The sequence below is a fragment of the Zonotrichia leucophrys genome, chromosome 1A (assembly GCF_028769735.1).
Source record: "Zonotrichia leucophrys gambelii isolate GWCS_2022_RI chromosome 1A, RI_Zleu_2.0, whole genome shotgun sequence".
Lineage (NCBI taxonomy): Eukaryota > Metazoa > Chordata > Aves > Passeriformes > Passerellidae > Zonotrichia > Zonotrichia leucophrys.
Window position 1 is genome coordinate 32,745,206 of NC_088170.1, and position 27,824 is coordinate 32,773,029.

General features: G+C 42.3%; 1 protein-coding gene across 1 annotated transcript; it reads right to left on the reverse strand.

Annotated features, from left to right (window-relative positions):
• Positions 1 to 4,394: 4,394 nt before the first annotated feature.
• Positions 4,395 to 26,635, reverse strand: UBE2N (ubiquitin conjugating enzyme E2 N). The gene is made up of 4 exons (XM_064702056.1): positions 26,487 to 26,635; positions 8,510 to 8,756; positions 8,187 to 8,327; positions 4,395 to 7,520 (listed from the first exon to the last, which is right to left on the reverse strand). The coding sequence occupies exons 1-4, from the start codon at positions 26,514 to 26,516 to the stop codon at positions 7,480 to 7,482; spliced, it is 459 nt and encodes a 152-aa protein (XP_064558126.1). The 5' UTR covers positions 26,517 to 26,635; the 3' UTR covers positions 4,395 to 7,479.
• Between the last annotated feature and the right edge of the window lie 1,189 nt (positions 26,636 to 27,824).

Here is a 27,824-nt window from a genome sequence, read left to right on the forward strand (position 1 = left end):
ACTGACAAGAGGCATGAGCCACAAAGCTGAAGACTTCTGAAACAGTGGGTAGGACACTGCTTTCCATCCCTCTTAGCTCCTAGTCCAGGTCACTTCCGGAACTGGAAAGAACACGCAAGTGTTCAGGTGCACCTAAAGGTGGAAGCATTGCCAACAGCTTGTCCATCCTTTCATGAGGTGGGAGGCCAGGGAAGGAGCACTGCTGTTTCAGTAGTGCACACAGGGGAATCCCTATTTTACACTGAACCTCTTCCAGACTGGCACACCATTTGCTCAGCTCACTACTTTAAACTGTTCTGCCAGGTGAAACAGGAGAAGGAGGGGTTGAGCATAATGAATGTCTAATCTTTATTAAAATCATACTCATGGTGTGGAAGGGTACCTCTGGCTCCAAAGCTGCCTTTAAAAGAATGAATCATTTAGCTCCCTTTTTTGATCACTTTAATGCTCACTTTTTTTGTTCAGTAGTTATTTTAACACTTTAAATTGAGCAAACTTGTATAGGTTTTCTTGTAACAAGATTATATCAAAGCCATGAAAGCTAAAACAGAATCGAGAGTCTGAGGTTTTTATTCATTTAAGAAAATGCTCTGTCTCCATTTCAGATTCTTGGAATGAAATCAATCCAAGCTTGTATGAGATTTAGTGGTAATGCATGATCTTATTTTGTAACTCTTGAATTATGTATTTGATAATAATGTAAAATGTACAGTATTGCTGTTGCTAACAAACTCAGAGTTGATTGCCTATAAATATTTTTGGTCACACACATTTGAGCTGTTCAGTAGTGCCAGACATTTTTTTAAACAGCATTTGTTGTACAAATCTCTTCAGTCTCTATGCAACCTTCAGAATGAAGTTCTAGTGCTTTGACTTCTACTCCCTTTCAAAGAGAAATGTTTTGTGAATTGCAGATGTAAACTGAAGACATTTCAGTTTTGCTACAGGGAACAACTGCAGTAAAGGGACAGCAGTATGGCTTCAGTACTAATGAAATCTGACACTGAACTCCAACAGAAAGAGTTGTAAAAATGGGAACAGGAGGGCTACAATTTTTCTACTACCAATCAATTTAAATGTTAGAAGCATTTTGGTTTTTCATGAATCTCTCTTTGATGGGCCAAACCTATTTCAAACAAAGCAAATTTGAGATTTCTCTCATGCCAAAAAATTCTGTACAATGTGTCCAATTTGGTTCTCCAGAAGAAAAAGGGAAGAGAGAGGTTGTCATCTGCAATTGTTGGAGTCTACTTTGTACTGCTGCTTTTCCTGGCTGATGGTTTTGAGAGTCTCATCAGTTACATTATGGTGGTATCCAAGAAAAAGAGCCTTAAAGTTTAAAATCTCATGGAGACAGAATTAAGCAAAATGGACGTGCTTTTAAACACAAGAAATCCTGAGGTATTGCAGAGAGGCTGTTCAAGTGAAAAATCTTATTTTGGTGCTTACTGCACCCCTGGCTTAGCCTAGCATTGTTCTGTTAACAATGTGCTGTGAAAACAAACGTGAGGGGCAGACACTTGATTTACTTACCAGCATGGTTTGTGAAGTGAAAACTGAAAGGAACGGGGGAGGGTGGGAAGGGAATTAAGTTGTACACATTTTGACCTGCTTGCATGGATTTTCTTTAAAGATTGATGTAAGAATTTTGACTTTTTATATTTGAGAAATACCAGAATAAAATCTAAATTAGTCCTGTGGATGATTGTAGTCATTTCATTGCATATACTGCACCAGAAGTGATTGTGTGAAAGGCTTCAACCCCATCTAAACTAGTTTAAGTTTCATCTAATATTTCCTACTTCTTGCCTTGTCCCTGCACTCAAGCTTTACCAAGCTCCTTGTTCCAAAGAATTATTTCTTCTCCTTAACTTGACATGACACTCCCCTCTCCCCTTAGCACACATATCAAGTGCCTGTCCCAGCTTGAAAACTGAAAACTGGTGGCAGTGCTCAGCCTGCTGCAGAGCCCTCCCTCCCTTACCTTGTTCTTTGAACCTGCATTCTTCCACGCTGGGAGGCTGGTGAGCAGCTCCTGTGTTTGCCCCTCTCAGTATGACTTGTGACAAGCAGTTACCACAGCTCCCTCTTCAGCTTAAGGAGTTGTGCCATAGTCCTGTCTGGCTCCTATCACTGGATCCCCAAGGCATCCAGTGACATGTAAGACTCAAGGCAGAAGTGTGACAGAGCACACACATGGCAAGTAAGGCAAGAGTGATTGATTTTCCCAAGACTTGGAGAGATTGTAAGAATCTTCAATCTTGAACTGAAAAATTTAAGGGTTTTTTTAAACTTAGCCTCTTTCAATACTCTAAGGATCTCAGTACTGCTGTGGTATTAGGTAAGGCACTGCCTCCTTGGCTCAAGTGATGAACAGCACCACATCCCCATTAGGACAATGCTCCACATAAGGAATGGTGCCACCTCTTAATGTGCAGACTCAGCAATCACAGGCATTTTCTGCTTGTGACAGTCTGATTGCTATGGGCTATGCACCACCACCCCAAACAATGCTCTCAGACAATTTCCTTCCCTTAAATAAGCATGAAATACTGTTCAAATAGCCATTTTAGGAAGGCAAGAGGCCACTGAATGTGGCTGCTATGTGATCAGCTGCTGCTTGCCTCACAGCCCACACTGCTTTCAGCAGCTCAGTGGTAGCACTGGTTCCCAGCAGCTTTCCCTCATTTTACCACCAGTTCTGATGGATGGGCAGTATGAAGAAGCATTACAGCCATGTATGATGCTGGCCAAAGACCATCAGCTTGTGCACTTACCCTGCTGTTGGCTTACCTGTGGCCTAGTGCCCATTACATCCAGACAAATTTTGTAACAAGGTTCTTGTCCTAAGGGCCTTTTTGCTGTCATTCAACTGCTTCACTCTCCTAAATATTTCCTTTCCTGCTTTCTGGCTGTGACACTAATGCAACCTGTCTTTGAATAAGGTAGATGAATATCCACAGCAACTGAAGGAAGAAAAAACAGCATTAGAATCACCTTATTGTGTCTTGTGAGATTAGTCTGCCCTTGATAATTGAGCATGGGACCACAGACATTCTTCCATAAATTTACCAGGACCCAGCATAAGCCTTCAGATTTACCTGGAAGAACACCGTATGACTCATGAGTAGCTGATGGGAAAATGACAGCAGGTATTCAGGCTGAGACAAGCACACCCACTACAGCAAGCAACAACTGAACATCACACATGGACTGTTTCTGATTGATAAATGACCTTTCAAGCCTTAGTGCGCAGCTTAGGTAGGAAGGTTCAGATTAGGCCTGAACCAAAAATACTCCTTCACTCTAGCTCTAAAGGCAAGAACCCAGCTTACAGGAGTATCTGGAGCAACCTTGCACAAGTACTCCAGTCAGAGATGATTTTATGTGAAATAAATTATCTTCCTAAAAAATGAACTAATAAAAATGCTTCTGTTACATGTCACACTTGCATCCATCTCTTACCATGCAGTGTGGAAGTACCTGTGGTTTCTACCTGCCAGTGCTCAAGAATTCTCCTCCAGGTAGAGCACTCGGTCTCAGTGATGAGCTGACCAAAGTGACAGCTCTGCAGCAACTGAGCTACCCAGGTGTGTCCTCTAGGGGTACAATTCCCTTCCCTAACCCAGGGCAGCCAGTGGGCAGTGTTCCCCTGAGCACTTCACTGGAGCAGCCTTTCCCCAGACATACTCTACTTGCTCACCTAACCCTTATCTAAGAGTTGAGGGAAGTTCATGAAAGCAAACACCACAGATAAGGCAGTCATGCTGCTTGATGCCTCTTTTCTATTGCACTTCAGTGCAACATAATTAAATATTTGCTTTAAAAGCACTTCCACGGAAAAGGCTGCAAAAAAATCCTGCACACTTCCACGGAAAAGGCTGCAATAAACTGTATAAACTCCACTCCAGCAGGCATGTGATTATCAACCTTGTTAATAATGCAACACAGCCATGCTCATAATGCAACACAGTTCAGCAAAGCTCAATACATTTATCAATTTGATTGCACTAGAAACTGTCCAAACTTGCAAGTAGGAAAGCCTTGTACTGAACCAGACAGATTTGAACCAGCAGGCAAAACCCCAAAAACAACAAAAGACCCCACACACTCCTAAACAAAACAAAATCAAACAAACAAAAAGAGGGTGAAGCAGGGCAGGGACTCGACACATCCTCTGGGCTGTGTACCAGAGCAGTCTCCTCTGAGGATTTCTAGGACAGAAGTGCTGCTCTTCTCTCTGCAATGTGAGGGGAAGCCACAAGCAATTGAAAAGTTGTAAGAGTAGTTAAAGGTTATCTTTCTTATTTTACCAGAAGTTAAGAACCCTTAGGAAACTTGTTGAACACTGATGGCAGCCCACTGCAGTTAAATGAAGCTCAGTGCCTAAGTAATGAATGATCACTCTTCCTTTTATTTCAGTGTCATATCACATTACAGTCAAGACATGTTATTGACAAAACCTACCAGACATTTAACTTTACCCTCAAAAAAAAACCCAAAAAACAAAAAACCCAACCCAAGAAGAAATGTATATAAATAGAGATGTCACAATTTTTGATGTCACTAGTCCATTAAGATGGTCCACAATAGTCTCAATGTGTTAGAAATTACAATTACTTGAAAGCTATCAAAGCAATGTTTCACTTGGTTTAGACTAAAGTCAGCTAAGATACAAAACACCTGTTCCATCAGTTCCCAATAATCATACACTTCATACCCATGACAGAACATGGCTACATGTGAAGAGACCACCACTGAATATTTATGCAAAACCAAAAGTCTTCCTCTTGATCTACAGGAAACTACTGCAAAAGTATTTTGTATGTGTGGTTATAGAGCCCACATGATAACCCAGGCTCAACAGCTGCACAGTTACTACCCAAACACTGACACATAAAATGCAATGTCATCACTCCTGCTCAGGATTTTAGGACATTTGACACATAGCACCAGTAATGGTAGAGGAAACCCATTTATTTTAAAGTTGCTGTAAATTGATTCAATAGACACATACTAAAAATGGAGATAAAACTAACATTCCCTAAAAGACAGCTGCATTTGCTAATCAGCTGCAATGGTAGGTGGAAGAGAGATAACTGAGTTTCACATAGTTAAGCAGGTGTATATTCCCAGTTGCTGAGGAAAAGCTTTTATCTTACTGCCTTCAAAGAACTTAGCCTGTCACACATTCCTTGACACAAGCTGGATCATTCCCAGCTTGACTCTATACACGGCTCTTAGAGGTTTAAAAGTAAAGTAAGTATTATTTAACATACGTTATCTGGGTCTGGATTCATTCTGCCTATGAAGATAAAACTGTTTCAAGTGCCAGCTAAGGTCTTGTTTCTCTGCTGAAGGGAGGGAAAGCCACTCTCAAAGAGGATGCTTAGGTGGGTCTGACTGTCCTCTGGGGGTGCCACCAGCCCTTAGACTAGAGACAGAGCTGAGGAAAGCTGCATATGTAGTGTAAGATAAAGCATTAAGAGGTAGGTGAAGTGAATCCAGAGCCTACAACACAGCTCACTTATTCTCAGCTGCCTGCCACAGAAGTCATCTATGCTAGCAGCAGATCCAGGACATAGCCCAGCCAGCTCCAAACAGACATTTGTAAGAAGAGAGGGTTAATGGTGCTTACCCACTCTGAAGAACATGCTACAAGCCCTGGACCAACTTTGGCTTACATTCAACACAGAAAGTACTTTTAAAACAGTTTTTTTTATGACTGAGTTTGGTGAAAAAGTTGAATTCTGAACCATTCTTCAACCATGTTGGAGAGACAATAGCAGTTACTAACCACTGAAAGCACTGTCTGTTGGAAAACATAGTTTTAATAGATATGCTTCACCTTACATAACAGCACAATAAATACACCACATTCTATAGAAATTTCAGATGATACTAGAGGAAGAAGAGGTGAAAGAGGAAGAATACCAACAGACTACACAATCATGCCCCTGGACTGCATGACAAAGTACTCCCTTACTGCAACCACTACAAGCTGTCATTTATGCATTTCAGGTTGGCCTTGCCAAAAGCTTTCAAGCTTTTTTGTTGCTTGGTTGTTGGTTTTGTGAGGGAGAGGGCTTGGGGAAAACAAGAGAACAGAGATACAAGAAATGAAGGGAAGCAATTAGATGGGTTCCCAGAAGAGATACTGGACTTCTAGACAGGATGCATACACAAAAAACAAGGACAAGAAGAAATTTTTTCATCACTTTCCTTCCCTCCAATAAAGAAGCTTTGTTGCTATCTAAGCTGACCAGTTGCTCAAGCAAGTAGCTTAATAAGGCTTGTAGAGAAAAACCAGTGGTATGAGTTGCTAGCTGTAAGGGGCTAAGCAGACATCAGTCAATGCATAAGCTGGCTCTAACAGTGGTTCTACCCACTGGAATTTTAAGTTAATAGAGAGCAGGAATTAAAGAAGTTAGAAAACGGTGCTGCTATGCAGATACTCATAATTAGTGCTGCTGTTTGCTCTCCACCTGCTACTTCATTCTGGTTCTGTCCATGAAAACACACATCGACGCATTGCTAAAATTAAGGTTACAACTGTTCCATCCGAGACTTATTTCTAAAAGTCACTCCAAATGCAATTTCATATTAAATTAGCCATGTAAGGTCACCCACATAACACAAACTAATAAAAAAGTCAGGAAACAGATGAAGAAAAACAAATAAAAACCCACAAAAAAATCCCTTGTGAATTCCCCTTCTTTACTGTTAAATCTGTCAGATTGGTGAAGAAAAACTGTCAATTCTGGACTCAATTTTTTTAAATACGATTGTCACAGAGAAATGAAAACACAGCAAAATAAACTATACAAAGGCAAAGTAGAATAACAAAAAATATTTTACTAAAACATAAGATTTACAGGAGATTTTCCAGACAAGCCATACAAAATGGTCACAAGCTTTTTCTTGGAGGGATTTTTCTACACTTGACAGCAGAATCACTATAGTATTAGTGAAGGTGATGGATGTTTAATGTTCCCGTTTTTTGTTCAAACAATGAAGCTTGTCCATCTACAGCGTCTAAGTTAGACTGGGCTAGAGGGTATATTCTAAAATATAACTGGTTAGCTGCTTTTACCAATGCAATTAGCATCACCATAAAAAGGGAGGAGGAGCCCACAAAATTAAAACAAAAAGCCCCGCAGCTAACCCTGCCTACCTTCATTCACAGTGCTTATACTTAAACCATGACGGGAAAAATGATTAAAAGCAGAGATGTGCTGCTGCTTTCAAACAATTTCACAACAATCCAGATGATACTTCTAGCCTCTGCTCATGCGGTACAATAGTGAATTAGGACAAGACACAGATTTGCTAATGTGCATTTAATCACCAAAGGACTGAAGATGTCTGGGCTTTTATTCTGTAATGTTTCTAAGACTGTGTCCATTAAATGCAAACAAAAAAAGGAAGAGGTCTTGGCAGAACAGGAGAAGTGATGCACACTTGATGTTCAAAGCGCATTTAAATATTATTCATGGCATATAGCCTAGTCCATGCTCTGGCTGGAAAGAAAAAGAAACACATTTAAGAAAAGATGCAGTTTTCAGGCTTGATTAAAGTAATTTTAAATTCATATTCTTAAAGATCTCTTTTACAACACTGCTGCAAGCACACAAAATGTATCAGTTCTGGGATTTTTAAGTGCAATTTTGAATTCCAGCAGCTGTCAACTTTTATGTATTATAGAAGCAGTCTGACAGTAGTGGATTCAAAAGTGAAGAGGCATAACATAGCAACTCTTGCTTTCCACTATAGCCTGCAACAGATGCAATGTAGAGATGTACTTTCCAGAACCTGTTAATCCATTCCTTAAGCCACAGAGGACAAGCAGTAGAATGCTCCTTCATTTTACCAGAACTCCAAATTAGACAGACTACCAAATTAGGACCATTAGACAGACTAGCATATTAGGACCATCAAAATCCAAGATCAAACAGATCAAGAGAGTTTCTTCTTCTATCAGGCCTCGCAGACTTAAAAACAGACCACTGCAGGCACATTCAGGGCACCTGGACTATGACTGTATGTAGTAATGTTTTGTTTCTTCAAGTTACAGACATAAAACTAGAGGTCAGGCTTTACACACCATTCTTAAACCTAGAGAAAAAAAATCTAGAGAGTAAGCCATTCCTAAACCTAGAGAAAAAAAAAGTTAGAAGATACATCACCTGTTTCTATGGCTTGGGCTTCATTGGTCTTCCATTGCTCAGCTACATCATTTGCTAGTGGATCATCTGGATTGGGAGCACTTAACAAAGCCTGGATTGATAGCAGAACTGTACGAATCTGCAAAGCTGGGGACCATTTATCTGAAGAAACATTTATAGCACTATGAAACACCATATTCACCACAGTCTACAGAAATAGCAAGTTCTTCCAGATTAAAGAAGAAGCAAGATATGCTTTAAACACAAGAAAACTCTTTTTAGGGTCAACTTACAAACATCTGTATTTAATATGGTAAGAAGAAAGAAAACATAGTACCACTTACCTTTCAAAATATCTAAACATATTCTTCCCAGCTTGTCTACATTAGGATGGTAAATTTTGGTCATGAAACGTACTTTAGGAGCTGCCATTGGATATTCTTCTGGAAGGAATAGTTCAAGTTTAAATGTCCCACCCTCAAAGGGGGAATCCTGTGGACCTGCAATGACCACATGAAAATAGCGTGCGTTGCTTTCATCTGGCTCTGCTTTTATCCCAGGGACTGGCTCTGCCAGCAAGCGCTGGGTTTCCTACAAGAAAAGGAGACAATGAAACAAATAAAACCCATTTAAAATAAACATAGAAACCATAAGACCTGTACAAACCACTTTAAAAGCAACAAGCATTCATTTAGCCTATATTCACAGAAACTGTGTTACGTTCCTCAAAGTCAAAGAACATCTGCAGAAGGGAGATGAGGCAGGGGTAAACTGATACCCATCTCCTCTCAAATCCTCACCTGCTGTGTTTCTGCAACACACAGTAATAGATAACTCAGCTGCCTCGATTTTCTTAACTTTTGATTGAACTATTGCCAAACTGCTGTGTTTTTCTCAATATACCTAAAAGCACTTTAAAGAATACCACAATTAAAACACCAAAAGCATTTCCCATTCTACCTTAAATAAAAACTCCCAGAAGTGAAAAGCCAAACGGATTAATCACTCACAGAAAGTGTTCAAGGCTTACTCTTAACAAGAGTGGACTGGTTTATTAAGCTGAACATTTGTACTGGAATCAGATCCAACTTTGAAGAATTTAAAGTGCTACTCTTCTGCAACACTAAAGGTGTATTTTAAGGACGTTTTATATATTTAGACATACAGATGCATAAATAGCTTTGGTGTGAGCACGTTCAGCCTACATATAACCATGTTTAAAGTCACCATAACAGACAGCAGAAGACAGTCAAGATGTTCGGTAAACAGCAAAATAAGGGAAGGCCAGTCTCCTACAGGGACCTGGTTTCTTTGCTGCTCCATTCTTCTGCCAATCCTACCTCAGGCACCAAGCTGTGAGCACAGCTAAGAGCTGCCCACCCAGCTAATGCGCTGAGCAGACACACCAAGGCAGGTACAGCTCCCCTTTCCTCTGCTGCCTGCCTTCACAAGTCTTATGGGCACCATTCCAGCTCTTATAAAAAAAAGACCCCAAGGCCAAAATGGGCAAAAAGGACACTAGGCAGGGACAAAAAAATCCTGCTAAAGCCTCATTTCCTCACACAATTTTAGTCCCGTTTCCTCTTTCCTTCTAAGAGTGCTTTTACTGTGTACACTTAATTTTTTCACCACCATTCTGTGTTGGCTTTCACAAAGAAAAATCATCCTGTTTCTACTGACAGAAGATGTCAACTTGTAGGTGTAACATTATTTCATTATTTCAATTTTATAGCATATTTATTCACATGTCTACAACAGCACTTCCAAAGATGGGGCATGCACAATTTCTCTGCACAACCTGTTCCACTACCTCACCACCCCCACAGTAAAGAATTTCTTCTTAACATCATATCTAAACCCACTCTCAGTTTGGAGCCATTTCTCTTGTTCTGTCAGTATGCACACCCTCATAGTCAGCCTCTCTCCAATACAGTAAGTCTCTATACAAGCACAAAGCACACAGATTACCTCTACTTAGCTAAATAAATTCTTAAAGCCTAGCTGCACTGCTGCATTACTCTTGCAGAAATAAGTGTACACAGCATTAAGTGATATGGCTGTCCTGATGCAGTTAAATAACGACTTATTTTACAAAAACTGATCAATACATAAAGAAGTAAAGTCATTGGTAATTAATTCCAAAATCCAATTACTCACCTCTGAATTGTCAAGGTCCTACAAACTGTAACATGAAATTTATTACTATGTATATTTGCAAACCTAAAACTAAATATAACTGGTGTGCTTCCTTGTTTCAACTACATATTATCTACTTATCTGAATATAACTGGTGTACTTCCTTGTTTCAACTACATATTGTCTACTTATCTGCATAGACATTAGATGCCACTTACACACCTCACTAGAAGGCCATCCAAGCCTCTTAGAGCTGTCTACATTTACTTCTGTGAGTATATTCATATTATAAGCATAACTTTATAACTTACTCATTTGTATTCTGCTGGCTATTTACTTGTACACTAATTGTGTAGAAAAGCAGTCATAACAAATTCTGATAGTTTACATTCAGTGGTATGAAAAGTCAGTAAGAAGCTACAGATAACCCCTGAAATGCATAAACCATTCTCAGTTTGTTTCAGCAAGCTGTCAGTACGAGTGCTGCCTCAGGTAAATGGGACAGTTTGGGTTTCTGCCTGTGAAAGACCATATACTGTTGGACAGCTCTGGCAGAGGAAAGTGTCTTATGCTAAAATAAACTAATGTGAGCCAACTGCAAACCTAAAAATGAGGAACTTACTGGAAAGACCAATTTTTAAACTTTTTCACCGCTGGACTCTGCCAGAGATGTGCTTGTAAGGAAACCATGGCTTTGGTTCTGATGGGCACGCTCAAAGACTATTTTTTAATATTAAGGATAACACATTTTAATAGCTGGGCTGATCTCAGCAGTCCCCAGCTCCCCCTCAGTCACCCCAGTCCCAATACTGCATCCCTAGCTCTGCCAGGATGCTGACTGCAACTACACTGGGGAGCCAATCCTGGCTTAAAACAGCCCAGAACCAGCAGCTCTCTGGCAGCAGCACCAGCACTGCTACCTGCCAGCAGACCCGAGGGAGCAGTCCTGGCTGCGAGCTGCACGCTCTGCCGCTAAAAACCATGTGTTAGTAAACAATGGGAGAGCCCAGAGATGAGAAAAACAATTCCTTCAATGCAGGCACCTGTTGGATTCTTGGCTGTCTTGAAAGCCTGGAAAAGCCCGGGGTGGCCTTGGGGCAGCCCGCACTTCAAAGGACGAGAAGAGGCTTCAAATCTTTTCTCGGTCTCTGTGTTTATTAATTGCTTATCTAAAAGATTTTCTCTCGGCCCGACAGAGGTCTGCTCAGCAGCCAGCCATAAGCACACTCCTTGCCCTCCGGGGCGGTCACCTATCTTTATACTCAAAGTTACGTATACAATATTTATCATTTTGGATTCACCGGGGTGAAATCCTCCTCTCCTCATACAAGTGTCGTCTCCTGTGTAGGATCAAAGTCCAGCCACCAGACACTTCTGGCAACATTCCAGGACTCCCGAGCCCCCCAAGGGTGGTCTCGGTGACTCGGCACCTCAGTCCTGAGGTGCTGAGATCCCACAGGCACCCCGTAATACCTACGGGGCCGTACCACTGTGAGCATGTCACCCTGCTCAGAAAGCCCTTCAAGCCTCCACATTCTGTGACTGTGGTCACCTCGCTATAAACACCCCAGAAAAAGGGCTTGCCAAAAAGGGTGTTTGTGCCGCATACAGCCACTCGAGCACTGAGCCTCCTCTGAGCCCACTGGGGAACATTAATATTAGATGAAAATTCCAAAGAGCTTCCTGCACTGCACACAGAGCTCCATCACTATCAGTGTCACTGAAGCTGTTTCCAAACACAAATGAGGATGAACACCTGCGAGGGAGCTGGCTGACACGCACCTTTCACACCTGCCAGGCTCCGCTGCAGCAGAGAGCAAGCACCAGGCTAAACTTCTCCAAAACACTCAAAATGAAAGGCCATGATCCCATGAACACACATCACTGCCTTTGTGCCCAAACTTTAGAAAACACCTCTTGTGCAAAAGCTTCAGAAAACACTTTTTGTGCACAAGCTTCAGAAAACAGCTTTTTAGAGCTGTATAACACAGACAAGCTTGTTAGACTGCAATAAACACAGCAAAAATGCTGTTTATTGAGAGAATGTGCAATGGTTGTACTTAAATACATCAATACTTCCTAAATTATGACAATAAATAAGGGGTTTGTCCTGCAATTATGAAGACATTAACAATAATATCTTAAATATATTTGGGGAGACATCATGGAAAAGGAACAGAAAGGGAGAAATTAATCAAAAAGTTCCATTGTAAGGTCTAAGCATATAAAATGCTTAAATATACAACTAGGCCCAATTCTAAAGTGATTACAGGGACTCAATTTCCACATTTTAGGGTAAGACAGAGAGTTGCAGACATGCTGATACTAAAATAAATTTGATTTGCCATAAAACTTGCAAAAATAAGTCATATTTGAGAAAAAATTGTGAGTATACAGGCAATGTTATGCACCTAGTCACAGCATATCAACAGATCAGGAAGCTGACCTGTTTATAGATTTTAACCCTTTTAAGTGTACATTACCAATTAAAAACCCAAAACAAACAAACAAAAATAAACAAAACAAAAAGAAACACAAAAAAAAAAGGCCACTGCAAAAAATAACCACCTACCACCCTGTACATCACCCACGAGAGAATGATGAGAGGTGGACAAAACAAGGAAATGTTGAACTACACATTGATCTTATTCTCTAATTCTCAGAGGACCGCTACCCAATGAAAATAAGTCTCCCAAACACATTTAAATAAATAAATAAATGCTTAATTTCTTTTAATGAAACTTTTAATTTACCACCTTTATTAACTCATCAGGATGATTGAACACATGCAATACTTGACTTCCCACGTTTTTTTAGGTAGACTTTCTTTTCTTACACCTTTTTAACGGAGGAAATGAGTTTTATGCACTCTGTTACTTCCTCTTTTTCCCCCAAAACTGCCTTTAGACACTTTGTCCAGTTTCAACTGTTCTGTAAGCTGTCAGTGTCTAAGGATAACCAAGCTCAGTGCTGCTGGAGAGGAAGACATGAACAGCTCCACCACTGCTGTTTGGCCAATTTATTCCAACCAAGTATAACCCTTGCCCAGCAAAAATCTCTGACAATAAGGATAAAAAGAACTGAAACACACAAATACAAACATGCTAAAAAGGACAAATAATAAATTCAGAGAAAACTGGGTTTTGCAGTTCTGCTGCTCACAAAAAATGTTTTTACAACAGAACAGTTAATTTTGTCTCCAACAAGAATACAAACTCCCATCGAGTTCCAGAATTGTATTGTGTAGTGGTTTTTATTAGCTCTCCTCTAGCATACTGAAGTTTCACAGAAGATATTTCAGTACATATTTTGAAAGCTCTAGAGCCTTCAGTGAAGTTTCCCATGCTGTCATAGGCATCTGTCATACTCTGCAATGTTTTTAGATTGACACTTCTTCTCACTCCTGTATTTACTCCACTTTTCCCAATTCCAAGTAATGTAACAATTTCTATTGACTAAAATAAATTAATAAACCCAAAAAGGTACATGCCAGTCCATACTTGAAAAAAACCACATCTGACAACCACAACTGGTTATGCCTCCCCCCTCTTCATGCCTTCCCTTTTTATATTTAATTAAGTGGTTAGAAAACACAGAAGTGTTGAAGGTGTTTTGACAAGCAAAAGCAAAGCTTTCCTTATTAACACAGGTGGCCTGAAGCAGAGTGACAGATGATACTGATGGGACAGATGGTGTAGCTGACATTCTGCACAGCTATTCTTCTATGAAGACATTAAATTGAAAACGAATTATACCTGAGGGGGAAGAAACTCTCAACCTGTTTTTACAGTAACTGAGGATAGGAAGCCTCAGGGAGAGAGAGCATTTGATCTTTAGAAGAGACCAGCAGAGCAGGAGGCAGGGGTGAGGGCTTTTGAGCTTGCCAAGACTAAGAGAAGCCACACAATGAGGAGAGCTGGTTTCATTCATTCTTTGAGCTATTGCTTGGTTATTCTGCTTTCAGTCAAAGGGGGAAAAATGTTACTGAAAAGCAGACATAACCACCAGGATTCTCCTTGTTCACACACACAGAGTAAAACAGAGCACTTCTTTAAGGAACTAAAGGCAACAGCCTAGAAGATGCTTCCATACAGACATACAGGAAAATCAACTGCTAATGAACATGGAGGTATGAGCAAGCATACAAAGGAGGAATCCATTACAAATATACTATTTCAATCACTTTCAGCCTTGCAGAAGTGTTTACAAAAGCCTCAAGCTGTCAAGGCCTTAGTCAAAACAGCTAAAAAGATTTCTGTGTGCTACCCTTTTGAAAAACAAAAAGCTACTTCACAAGTCTTGCTTGCTATCAACAGACTGAGGCAGGACCAAACAAATAACTACAAATAGATAGTGCCAAAATACAAAAGCAGCAAATACCAGAATCAGAAGACTCACGTATGCAAGTAATTGCAAAAAAAACCCAAAGGTTATTTCTTACCTACCAGAGTCACTGCAGCTGAACTGTAAAGCTTCTCTGTCTGACAAAGACCACTACAGTACTGAAGGAACAAATTCTGGCATGGCATTAGACAATTTTACAAGCTTCTTCATTGCTTTTTAGAAAGGAGAACTATTTTTTGCTTGGAAAAATAGTGCAATTCTGTTCCCTGTGCTATGGCAATAGTTAACCACCACAAATTTTACACTGTCTGCCAAGCAACATGGCTAAAACAGTTAGGAACAAATCAATATTGAACACCCACAAAATATGTGGCCTTTAAAGCTACTGTGTGAATGCCACTAGAATTTAAGAGAAGCTTGCCTGTGAAGTCAGCACAAACTAGCTCAGAGAAGAAATCCAAGCTCCATATCTCTAGACAAATGTGCTTTGCTTAGTAATTCAGCTACCTGCATTTCACTTCCCTGATACTCCAGTTTTCTTATTTCACACTCAATATTACTGCTATGCAGATTACTTTAATAAATAAAACATGCTGCTTATTAGTCCACTAATACTATGGTCTCAGTGAGTGTTACAATTGAAGGAACACACTATTTTACAGAATAGTCTTCTGGTCCACATTATCCTTTGATACCAGCTGTGAAATCACCGAGTGAGCTTTGTAAAATCCATTAGAACAAAGGTAGCTTAGAGAAATCATACCACTTTACAGGGTCTGAATATTTTAAGGCGATAAATGATCCGCCACTGCAGAAAGGAAAGAAAAAAACAAATTTATGGTGCTTTTCCAGTTCAGCCTATTATGCACTTTCACTTTTGCCTATATAGCTATCTCTTGACTTCATGGTCTAACGTAGCAAGTGCCCAATCTGAAAGACAAGAAAAGAAAGGGGAAAAGTCATTCAAGAGAGAAGAGTCCCTGATGCAGTGCACCAGATGTTCCATGCAAACAGCTGTGCCAGTAAAAAGCAGGGGGCAAACACATGCTCTCAGAAGGATGGGAGACGATTCCTTGTGCTGAAAGGGCTGGTTTAGAGAGCTGGGACTGCAGTGTAACCACAGCAGGACACCAGTGTAACAGATTACTATTCTGTAACCAACCTAAAAAGGAAATGCAGAGCCTTCCCTCCTCATTCCAAAGGAAGAAGCTTAACCACCAACTAGGCTAATTTCAGTAACAGATGGTAAACTACTAAATTAAAAGTCTTCACCCATCTATAAAAGTCTTAAACACCAAAGACTCTGCATATCTATAACAGTTATCAAAGAACTTTTAATAACACTAAGACTATAGAAAAGCATCTTTATGGCTAGCAACTTTATGCTAGTATCTTAAAAAGAAATAATATCATTCAGAGGCTGACATATCTGTGATAAAGTTATTCTGAAACTTCAAAACACAAAACATTACTACAGGTCTCTTACATAAAGAGAAAACACTGCAGGTCTTAAAGCTATTAAATATCTGAAATGGCACAATACCACATCATTATACAAAGTCTCAGGGGAATGACTCTTTATTCATATTTTCAGTAACACATTTACTAGCTCAATTCTCTAAGCAGTAGTCAAGCAATTTTCCTTCCGTATCACACTCCTACAACTTTGTCAGGCCAAGGCAAGGTACAAGTCCTCTCTAATCCATGTCAGACACTGAGAAAGTGTAGTCAGAATCTACCCTTACCTGTAGGTTCAACTCTCTTTATTTCTGAACAGATCAGGGAATACAGATGATGGATGTGAACTTATCTACAACAGGAATTACATCTTAAGTATGAGTGTTTATTGCTGCCAACTTGCCAGAAATTATCATTCTGCAAATCTACTGAGAAAGCACACCCTGACAGCATTCCCAATGCAACTCAGGAAAAGTGAGCTAGGTCTTCTTAACTAGATCTTTGATCTGAAAAATGCTGATTGACATGACAACATAAACACTCTGCTGCCATCCAGCAGAGGACAGAAACTTCCAATAGAAACCAGGGAACAGCTGGCACTGGCTGTGGATAAAAGCATCTCCCACCAGTACAAATTTTAAAAATCTGCATACCCCTTGACAAGTTTCTTCCACAGGTGCTACAGGAGAAGGTCTCCAAACAGCCAGCAACCAAACTTTTTGGTAACCCTGGCCATTTACAAAGGGAACAATAGGATGCAATGCAACACTGTAGGAATAATCCCAAAATGGCGAAAAAGAAGCATTACTTGTAAAATTAAAAAGGCACCCCAACTGAAAGAAATCCACATCAGCTTACATTTTTTTTTTTTTTGTATTTGGTATGATCTAATTCAACTGCATTACCAACTGAGGACTTGCACAGGCTGTATGTATCAAGCTGCTGGCAGCAGAGGGGCTCCAGGGGTGACCTCTGTGAGGAGAGGCCAGGAGCTGTACCTCACCAGACACAGCCAGCTCCAAAAACATGCCAAAGGACACGGGTGAATCCATCAGCCAAGCTGGTGGCACACCTGGGAAAATGTATTTAACAAAGGACAGAAAACAGCACCACACAGAGAGAACAGAAGGGGTAAAAAGTGTGCAAAACTAATGTGAACAAGAAGGTCAGAGAAGGACAGTAAGGACAAGCTCCAGGCACGGGTGCAAAGATTCCCTGCAGCCCATGAAGGACCACACACCCACACTGTATCCCATGGAGTGGACCATTCCAGAGCACAGGAAAAGTGTGGAGAGGAAGAACAGCAGAGAGGAGCTGCTGTGGACTAACCATAAACCCTCCTTCTCCACTCCCTTGCATCCATCAGGGCCAGGCAAGTTGGGGAGCAAGGAGTGAAGGACTGAAGTTGAATACTGGAAAAGGGTGGCAAAGCTGCTGTTTTAATTTTGTCTTTGTTTCTCATCATCCAATTCTATCTTACCTGGAAGCAAATTAATTAATTAATGTGTCCCAAGTGGAACCTGTTTTGCCATGATGATTATCAGTAAATGATCTCTCTTTGTCTTGTTTCCTTATTTTTTCCCCCTGCCTGGTGGAGGTGGGGAGAGAGTGTGGCTGGATGAGCACCTGGCCAAGGTCAGCCCACCTCACCATAAACCACACATTACTTTTTATTCTGTGTTTGAGATGTTGTATCCAGAACCACTTTTAGAGAGAATGCAGTAGACAGTTTCAACTCCACAGATGATACTGAAAATTAAGAATTTTTGAGAAAGAGATGACAGACTTAAAATTAAAACCACTAGCTCCATTTCCTGCTACAGTTGAAATAACACTTATCACTTGCAGGATATCACACATAACAATTTATGTAGGAGAAAATGTGATGAGGAAAAAGAGAGATCTTTCAGTTTAACTGATTGCTCATCAGTTATTTCAGTATTTGCTTCCTAAGGGAGATCAGACATTTGCTGCCAAATCCTCCAGGAAGACTTCTAAAACAGATGAAAAGACACTACCAATAGCAAAAATCAAAGAGTTGTTTGTTTGGGTTTTTTTTATTACACCTAAGTTCCACCATTTTTTAGCCATTGAGAGTGGAAGTCCTTTGTTTCATTCTTCACTGGCTGTTGAGTTTACAATTAAGTCAAATTGCTTTTCTACCCACCATTTCAGCATGGTTCTCAGTTCTTCCTGATTAACTTCACTCACATCTGTAACTACCTCCACCATTTCCTTTCCTCACAAAATGCAAGTCTGCCCAAATGGGAAGCTTTAATTTCTCAGCAGCAGTGCTAATTTGAACAGTCATCATTCCACATATTCCCCTCATCAGCCCAAATGTTTGCAAAGTCAAATAACAGATGAGATCACAGAACTGATTTGGTTTAAGAAATAACCTTTACCGCAGAGTTCTGAGCCAAATCAGTTCCTCAGCCTAAGTTCATCTCAGTGGCACAAAAATTTTTGTGCCAGCACAGTCCAAGCTGAATCTGTTGATACAGTAAGGCTGTTCAATCTGAATCAGAATCACAGAACAGCCTGGGTTGGAAAGGACCTTAAAGACCACCTAGTGCAATTCTCTTGCCATGGGCAGGGACACCTCCCACTAGGTCAGATTGCTCAGAGCCCCATCCAACCTGGCCTTTAACACTTCCAGGGATGGAACATCCACAGCTTCACTGACCAACCTGTTCCAGTGCCTCACCACCCTCACAGTAAAGAATTTCTTCCTACATCCAATCTAAACCTGCCCTCTTTCAGTTTGAATCCACTCCCCTTGTCCTATCCCTCTATGCCCTTGTAGAAGTCCTTCTCCAGCTCTTTTGTAGGCCTACTCTGGGTACTGGGAGCCTGCTACAAGAATGAGCCAGATTGATCACTTCACAAACTTCTGGTTAAGCAACTTCACTAAGTGGTAACTTCTTCACTTTGTGCAGCTCTCTGCAAAACACAGAAGTACAATAACCAACTGCGGAATTTCAACTGAGACTACACACTCAGAGTAGAGTTATTGTAAGAGAATACATTTCTTTCACACTTTCATTCTGACCACAAGTAACCCTTGCCAGTTACCAATGTCATTACCTTCCAACTACATCCAACAGTCCAGATTCATTTTGGGGTATGAAATAGAGACTTAAGGCTTTAGTTAAAGCACTATTATTGGCACAGTGACAAGTTATAATTACTTGCCAAATGACAATTCTTTCCTGTTTGACTGCGATAAAGGGGAAGATCACACTGATCTCCTTCACTGAGGAGTGACAAATTGCACACAAGAAGGTAAAAAAGCATGCATATTTTTGCTTTGATTTTTGAGGGGGAGGCAATAAGAAAAAGTGAAACTTATCAGTCAAAACAGTCTTTTACATATAGGGATAAAGCTGCCTCAGAAAACTACAAAGATTTAATTCAAAACTTAATATTGCATTACATCACATTTTGGCACAAATTCTTCCAGGGTCTATCAATTCATTAGCTACAGCTATGCAAAGAACCGGCTGTAACCAGCATTACTGAAAACAAATTGGTTACCTAAGCAGATGTCATATTGTCAGGGAGATTTAAGAATGTTTACATTAAAATTATATAACTGTAAAACAATTTCATTGAAGAAAATCTTCTGAAAATAACATTACCTTTTAGGACAAGGAAAAAAAGAATTAGCAGCAAAGCCCATTAAACTGTAAAGCAAGGGACAAACATCATAAATAGGAGACTTTGGTTCACAAAAGCCAGCCTCCACATGAATTCTCTCCCCTGCCATATAATCCCCAAGAGTCAGCATTCCACATGCCCCCACTTCCTGGGCTCATTACTGACTACTGTCTCTTGTACATTAATGCTTCTACCACCCTGTAGATTCCCAGACTCTATCACTAGCCCCAACTGCATCCAACATCACCTCCCAAAAAAAAGGCAAGGAAACATATTCAAAGTGTCAACATGTCAAAGGCATCAGCTATAAAAAAAAACCAAAAAACAGTGGTACAGTAGATTCAGAAAACATTATCCAGTATTCGACATACAGACAGTTGTCCAACAAATTGATATTACAGCTCTGCTAAGCAAGCACTGTGAATGAACTCTGGATTGCTCACAATCCTCTCACACACTTCTGGCTCTCCAAATCCCATCACCACACAATTTTAACCACTGCAAAACCACTTGCAATGTGATGAACACAAATGTATTCCAAGAAGACCTTGTAGCCAAGCAGCATCATGAAGAGGGGCATTTTAAGGTCAGAAGCACCTCCCCCAAGAATGACCTCATTCTCGAGTTTTCCACGGCAGATTACAGGATTTTGGAACTGCAAATATGAGATCCTATGCAAATTCCTAAAGGATTATCTATGTGATAGCACAGACAGAGCTTTTCACAGTGCATCTCCGGCTATTGTAAAGTAAAGCAGAACTGAATTCACTAAGCTAAGAGTGTAAACCACTCTTGCAGTTATCCTGATGGAGCACATTTGCTCTGGAGGCCTGCATTCACATACAGTGCAGAGTCAACAATCAAAATGTGGTTAATGCACACACTAACTCATACTGAGCTTCTGCCCAAACGCTGTCTATACTGGGTGTGCATGGCAAGGGTCTGCTAGTGGGGCAGGCCCACTGAGGTGCTTCTGGGAGAAGCCGCCAGAAGCTTCTCCCCCATGCCCAACAGAGCCAGCAGCAGCCAGCTCCAAGACAGACAGACCTGCCCCTGGCCAAGGCTGAGCCCATCAGCAATGGTGATAGCACCTCTGAGGTAATTATATATTTAAGAAAGGGAAAAAAACCCACAACCTGGGCAGCAGGACAAAGAAAAGAGATTATGTGAGAACAACAACTCTGCAGAACCAAGGTCAGTGCAGAAGGAGAGGGAGGAGGTGTTCCAGGTACGGGGGCAGAGACTCCCCTGCAGCCCATGGATGGCCCCGTGCTGGAGCACGTGGATGTGCCCACAGGAGACTGGGACCCCATGGGAAGCCTACAGCGGAGCAAGCTCCTGGCAGGTCGTGGTGAGAGAGAAGCCCACGTTGGAGCAGGTTTGCTGGCACAAGGTGTGACCCATGTGAACCTGTGACCCACACTGAAGCATTCTGCTCCTGAAGGACTGCACTCTGTGGACAGGACCCACAGTGCAGGAGTTCACAGAGACTGTGGGAAGGACTCATGTTGGAGAAGTTCATGGAGGGACCTCATGCTGGAGCAGGCAGACTACAGAGAGTTCTGCCCCTAAGGAGGATGGAGCATCAGTGAAAACGTGTATGCACTCAACACAACCCCCACTTCCCATTCCCCTGCACTGCTGAGGGGTAGGAGAGAGGAAAATCAGGAATGAAGTTGAGCTCAGGAAGAAGGGTGAGGTGGGGCGAAAGCTGTTTTAAGATTTAGGTTTCATTTCTCATTAATCTGCTAGGTTTTGATAGGTAATAAATTACATTAATTTCCCCAAGTCAAGTCTGTTCTGCCCATGACTGCAATGGGTGAGTGATCTCTCCCTGTGATTCTCCTGACCCAGGAACCTTTGGTTGTACTTTCTCTCCACAGCTCAGATGAGGGGAGGGATAGAGTGGCGTCCAGCCAGAGTCAATCCACAACACCATCTATGCAAAATTTGCATCTTGCTTCTCATTATTAATTCACCAGTCATAACTAACTTAAAAAATGTGGTTTGGTTTTGTACTATTACATAAAACAAATTTTGGTGATACTCTGAAAGCCATCTAAACATTAACAGACATATTACAGTATAAAATAACTGCATGCAAATGTAAAGCAATAAGAACCCATTGGTTTACTATAGGTTTGTGCCTTAAAGTTGTTCAAGATGGTCCAAACAGGATTATTGCCTCTGTCTGGGTTATTTGCTGGGGTTTCCCTCAGTTTTTATTCTACAGAGTCTACTGAAATCTTCTTTAAGGAAAAGGTTGTGAAAAGTTACCAGTGTCCTCTGAAAGATCTGTTATTAACACACCACATTTTCTTTTTAGACGAGACCTAACTGGAAGGTTGTCTCATCCTCTGGGCCTGAGCCTTTTCCTCAGCTTCCCTCCCCTGCCTGCACAAAGCACCTGTCCTGCCGAGCTGCAGCTCCCAGTACTGCCTGCACGCTCCTCCCACTATCCCAGCCAGCCCGGACCTTATCGCCACCTGGCAAGAAGAGGGAGGGCTGCAAAACAGCATCTGTACCATCTTTCTGCACCTGGGGGGAGGGGGAGACAGGAGCAGGGAGAAAAAGGTTTTGAGAAGAGTACAAAAACAGCCCTGAAAATCCCCAAAATTTTCACCCTTCTATCAAATTTTAAGTTATACACCAGATCAAATAGCATACAAGATGCAAAGAGACATTACATTCTCTGATAAATGTCAAGGAGCAGCATTCCTCAGAAGTAATGTTTTCTGTGCCTAACCACCATCCAAAGAAATACCAAACACCACAAAAAGGTATTAGGTTTACCTCAAGTCTTTGTTATTTTTTTTTTATTCAGGAAATAAAAAAGTGGTCAGACATGTCACAGAAATTAAACAGTAGCAGTGACTTAAATTTTCATGTGGAGACAGAAGTCCATGCCCCAAAAATCCAAAGCTTTCAAGAAAAAGTAAGAAACTTCAAGGTGGCTGCCAGTAACACTCTTAAAGAACTTCTAGAAAGTTCCAGTTGCAGACTAAATCCCTGATTTATACAGGAAAAAAACCTCAAATCTATAAGGCTGATTATACTGGCCTCTACTATAGGATGCTCTAAGAGCCTAGCATCACACACACCAAAAGAATCTCCATAAAAGCTCCCAGAAATTTTACATTTTGAAGCAGCATTTTGTCAATCCAAATGTTCTAAGAGTTTCAAAAAATACAGCAAGCAGGAGTTCACTGCAGATAGTGGAAATAGCTTCAAACAGTAAATAGCAAGGAATGCATATCTCAGACAACACCACAGTATTGAGCAGGGGAGGAAATCAAAGTCTCTGTAATTTAACACTGATAAATTCATTAGAAAAAAAAAAAATCTGAAGTAGCCTCAGCTACTGCTTCAGATGGTTGCTTCATGCTAGGAGCAGCTGCAGTGATTGTAACAGAAGCATTAATAACAACTGGCCACAGTCAACTTAGAGACCTGTGCATCAAATCATGAATGATGAGATCACTGCAGCAATGAAAACAGCAGAGAAAAAAGCCCTTTAAAAGATGATATGGGACAATATTATCCATTCCATTCACATACTCTGACTGCACTTGACACAGCAACGAGGTGGATTGAATGTCAGCCAAGAAAAAAATTCAGATGCAATTCAATTCCTTACCTCGACTGGAGGTACGTGACTTTGCAACATGGGAAAGAATCAATGTAATAAGTGCTTGAAAGTAAAAGTCACTGGGCTTATTTATTGTCTGTTGCAAAGGCTCACCTTTTAATACTGGAAACAGACACTTTTTGGAAAGAAGTTTACAGCATAAAAACCACACATCTGTGACATGTGCCAATAACACATTTTAATTTTATCTTACATTAATAGGTATTTTTGGCCAAGATGATTCTCATAGGACCCTCAGTGTTGAACTACTGAAGAAAACAAAAATACGTCTTCTCTATTCACAAGACACAAGGTTTTCCAATTCTGATTACATCTTTAAAGATTCAAAACTACATCAGTGTCTCCTACTCACCATTTGTAATGTGCTGACAGTCATAATTCTAAAGCAAGTAATCTTTTGAACTTACAGACCATTCCCACACACGCTTTATTAAAGTCCGTTTCTAAGTAATCTGAGGACCGTAAACTGGGAATAATTCTGTATCTTCTGCATCAACTGCTTTACAACACCCCTACTGTCACCTTTTCATTGCCTTTGAAGAAAGTATTGGAAACATAAACAGAGCTGTTGCCACTGCAAGGAAAGCTCCTCTCTCCTCCTGGGCTGGAGGACAGCCTGCGCAGAGCAGAGGCGCAGGCTGAGGAGCACAGGGCTGCAAGTCAACCTGAGCCCGGCCATCTGCCAGCAGTCGCTCAACACAGGGAATGCCAACTGCTTCTGGAGCGGCCAGCCAGGCTCAGGCCTTCATTACAGTCCAAATACACTCTCCCAGCCCCAAGCAGCCATCCATGGTCCCTCCTGGATGACAACACAAAGGGGGCATGTGGCAAAAACAGAGAAAGGTCTTTTCCTAAAAGTATCTGCGCCATTTCATTATCATTAAATTTACTACTGCACGTAGCATGAAGATTTAATTTTCTTTACTGGAGTGATTTTACCGTTACTCAGCTTATTTCCTATCTTTCTCTTCCATTTCTTTTCCTGATCTTTCAAATTCTCACTAGCAACTGAGTTCACTCCCTCCTCTCCCTCTAAGGCATCCAGAATAGGAAATTTAACATTAAAGTCAAAATTGGCATGACAATCCTCACTGAAGCCTCCTGAAGACTTTAGCAGGCATATTTCTGGGACTGCACCTCTGCAGCTGTGATATTTCAAGATATGACTTTGCACATTTTTGAGGCTGTAGTAACTAGTCCGACTCAAGTCCTAGATCACAGGCACATGTGGCAACCTAAGGTAGGCACAGCACAGGAGCTGAAGAGTTGATCATCTAACACAACCAAGCCAAGATTTAATAACTCTAGACTGGCTGCAGACAACTCCAATGCACACATGGAAATACCCAACGGATCATATGTCCAAGGGGGATCCTTCATAGAAAATCTGGACTTTCTAGGACTCTTTTTAGCCCTTCATCTTTCTTCTTCAAGAGAAAAAGAAACAGTCCCACATCACCACACATCTTTGAAGTGAGTTGTGTAAACTGTGCCAGCGTTTTTTTCTAGAAAAGCATGAAGAAAACAAAAGTACCAAGAAAAAAATTTACGCACCAGCAGAAGTAGGTGCACTTCTCGATTGTATTCTGGGGAGGTGTCAAGAGCAATGAAAATTTAACGCAGACACCAGCCTCATGACTGAGCTCTTACTGCAACCCTGTGATAAACACCAGTTCCACTGTATTATGAATCACTGTTCCCTATCACACCTGAAATACATTCAGATTAGCATGCTGTGCACTCAGGCAGCTGGCTAGGTGTCAAAATCTGTAAGATTTGCCTTCTTTAATTTTACTACTTACAATTCTGAGCAGTAATCATAGTTTAGCTCTGTTTCACAGAAGATAAATGCTACTTCTGCCTTATTTTACCTCATCATCTCTATCAGTTACTTGGTAACTTGACTTATAGACAAAATAACTGTATTTTTTTATCCACTATTTAACATTTAATAAATTCATTTATTTACAATGGTTATCAACCGAGAGAGCTCCACAGTGTTAAAAACTAACATCCACTCACTGTAACAAGTTATGAGGATGCTGTCATTTCCTGTGAGGGCTAACAAACCTTACTGGAATCGTCTAATAACTTTTGTAAAGAGAATGATCACCCATTCGAGGGCTGCATTTCGCACCATTACAAATTGAGTAGGAGACAGCAGCACAGCAGGAGCACCCACGTGAGCTCCAGGAGCGAGCTATGTTTTCATAGCTTGCAAGACAGCTACCTGTATCTCCAGTAAGTGACCCCAAATTACTTATGCCTTAAGCTGGAACTGAATTCGGAGGATCTGCTGAAAGTACCCCAAAGTTAAGAACCCTTGCAAAGCTGGGCAAATCAAAGTGGAAACATGATACCGAACAGCCAGCACGGCACGTTAAATGGGTAGGGGCCCACAGCTCCGAGCAAGTACAGCAGTAACCAGGCTGTCCCTCCCAGCGTGTACCACCAGTGCCGATGTCCCTGCGGCCCAGAGTTACTGCTCGCCGTGGCTTGTCCGTCAGCGCACAGGAGGAAGCCAAGCACGGCGCCACCGCCGCCCTCCCCCGGCCCAAGCACGCCGAGAGCTGCGCGGGGAAGCCGGGGGCTGGCGGTAGCCCCCGGTGAGGAGCCGCAGGGCGGGTAGAATGGAGGGGGGGGTGTGCCCGGTGTCTTTCGAGCTCCAGACCCCGGGGGGTGCGCAGATACGAGCGCTCGGCAGCACGGGGGGCCGAGGGGCGCCGCCGCCGCCCGGGCGGTCGCCGCAAAGGGCGCGGGCCCGCGCCCGCCGGGAGGACCCAGCCGCTCCCGCCGCCCGCGCACGCCGACACAGCGGGCGGGGGGCCCCCGCGGCGGCGGCGGGAAGCGGCGGGGGCGCGGGCGGGACGGCAGCGAAGCACCCCTCGCCCGGCAGGGGTGGGAGGAGGCCGGGGAGGCGGCCCTGCCCTAGCGCGGGCCTGCTCCCGGGCACCGGAAGCGGCGGCCGGCACAGCGCAGCGCTGCCCCGAGCGCGGGAGCCCGGCCCGGCGCGCCCGGCGCTCCCGGCGGGGCATGGTGGAGCGGCGCGCGGCGGGCCGGGCGCGCGGCCGTACCTTGATGATCCTGCGGGGCAGCCCGGCCATCTTGTCTCGTCGGTGCAGGCTCAGGGCGCGCCTCCGCTCGGGGCGCGCGCACGGCCGGAAAGACCCGCGCCGCGCTTCCTGCGGCACCGCCCTGCGCGCGTGACGCCGGGAAATGTAGGATAAAGGGAGCGGCGCGCGGGGTCAGCGCCCCGCACGGCCCAGTGGAGCCGGCGTCAGGGGCTGTGTGTGCGCTGTCAGCGCCAAACGGCTGCCCGGCCCTGACTGTTAGCTGCCGTGAGAGTCCCTGAACCTGCCTCAGGGGTAGCTTAGAACACCAGCACCTAAAGGACAAGGAGCTCCTGATAGAGTCCAGCAAAGGGCTACAAAGGCAATGAGGGGTCTGGCACATCTCTCTAACGAGGAGAGACTGAGGGAGCTGGGCCTGTTCAGTCTAGAGAGGAAAAGGCTGAGAAGGGATCTCACCAATACATAAAAATATTTCAAGGGTGGGCTTCAAGAGAATAGAGCCAGACTTTTCAGTGGTGCCCAGCAACTGGACAAAGAGCAATGGCCATAAAATAAAACAAAAGAAGTTCCATCTCAGCATGAGGAAGAACTTGAGGTGGAGGGTGGCAGAGCACTGGAACAGGCTGTCTGGGGAGGTTGTGGAGTCTCCTCTCTGGAGACATTGAAAATCCACCTGAACATGTTCCTGTGTCACCTGCTTCTGGTGACCCTGCCTTGGCAAGGAGAGTTGGAAATAGGATCTTCCAGCCTTAACAATTCTGTGATCTTTTTCTCAATAACACCTGATTAGTGAACCTCCTTCCTTTTCAGTAGAAAGAGGAATATTGTAAACGTTGGAGTATAGCTACTGCATGAGCATACTAGGACATTACTACAGCTTCATAGTAATAGTAACGTCTAAAAATGTGCATCATTATTTCTGGGAAATAAAAGCACAGAAAATTGAACTAATTTCCCATAGGTTACTAAGCAGGCCAGCAGCACAGCCAGGAATAGAACCCTATGTGCATAGGATTGCCTGTCAAGTGTTTTCTTCCAGTTTGAAACAGGACATAATTTCTGTGTACTGGTAGAAAGTAAAATTCTCTGGCAATGGCAATTCTAGGAGTAACAGTCCATGACTCCAACCCTTATTTAGATATCAAAGCATCTTCACTGGGCCATACCCTCAAGACAAAAGTAATTGGAAAATTATGTATTTTCTTACAGTGCCTGCTAAATTACTTCTCTTTCTTTGTTTCTGCCTTCACCCCTTTTTTTTTTTTTCTCTTTTACACTTCTCACAGAAGATTGTCCATTCAAGGACTGGCATACATGGAAGAAAACACGGGCCAAAAGCTC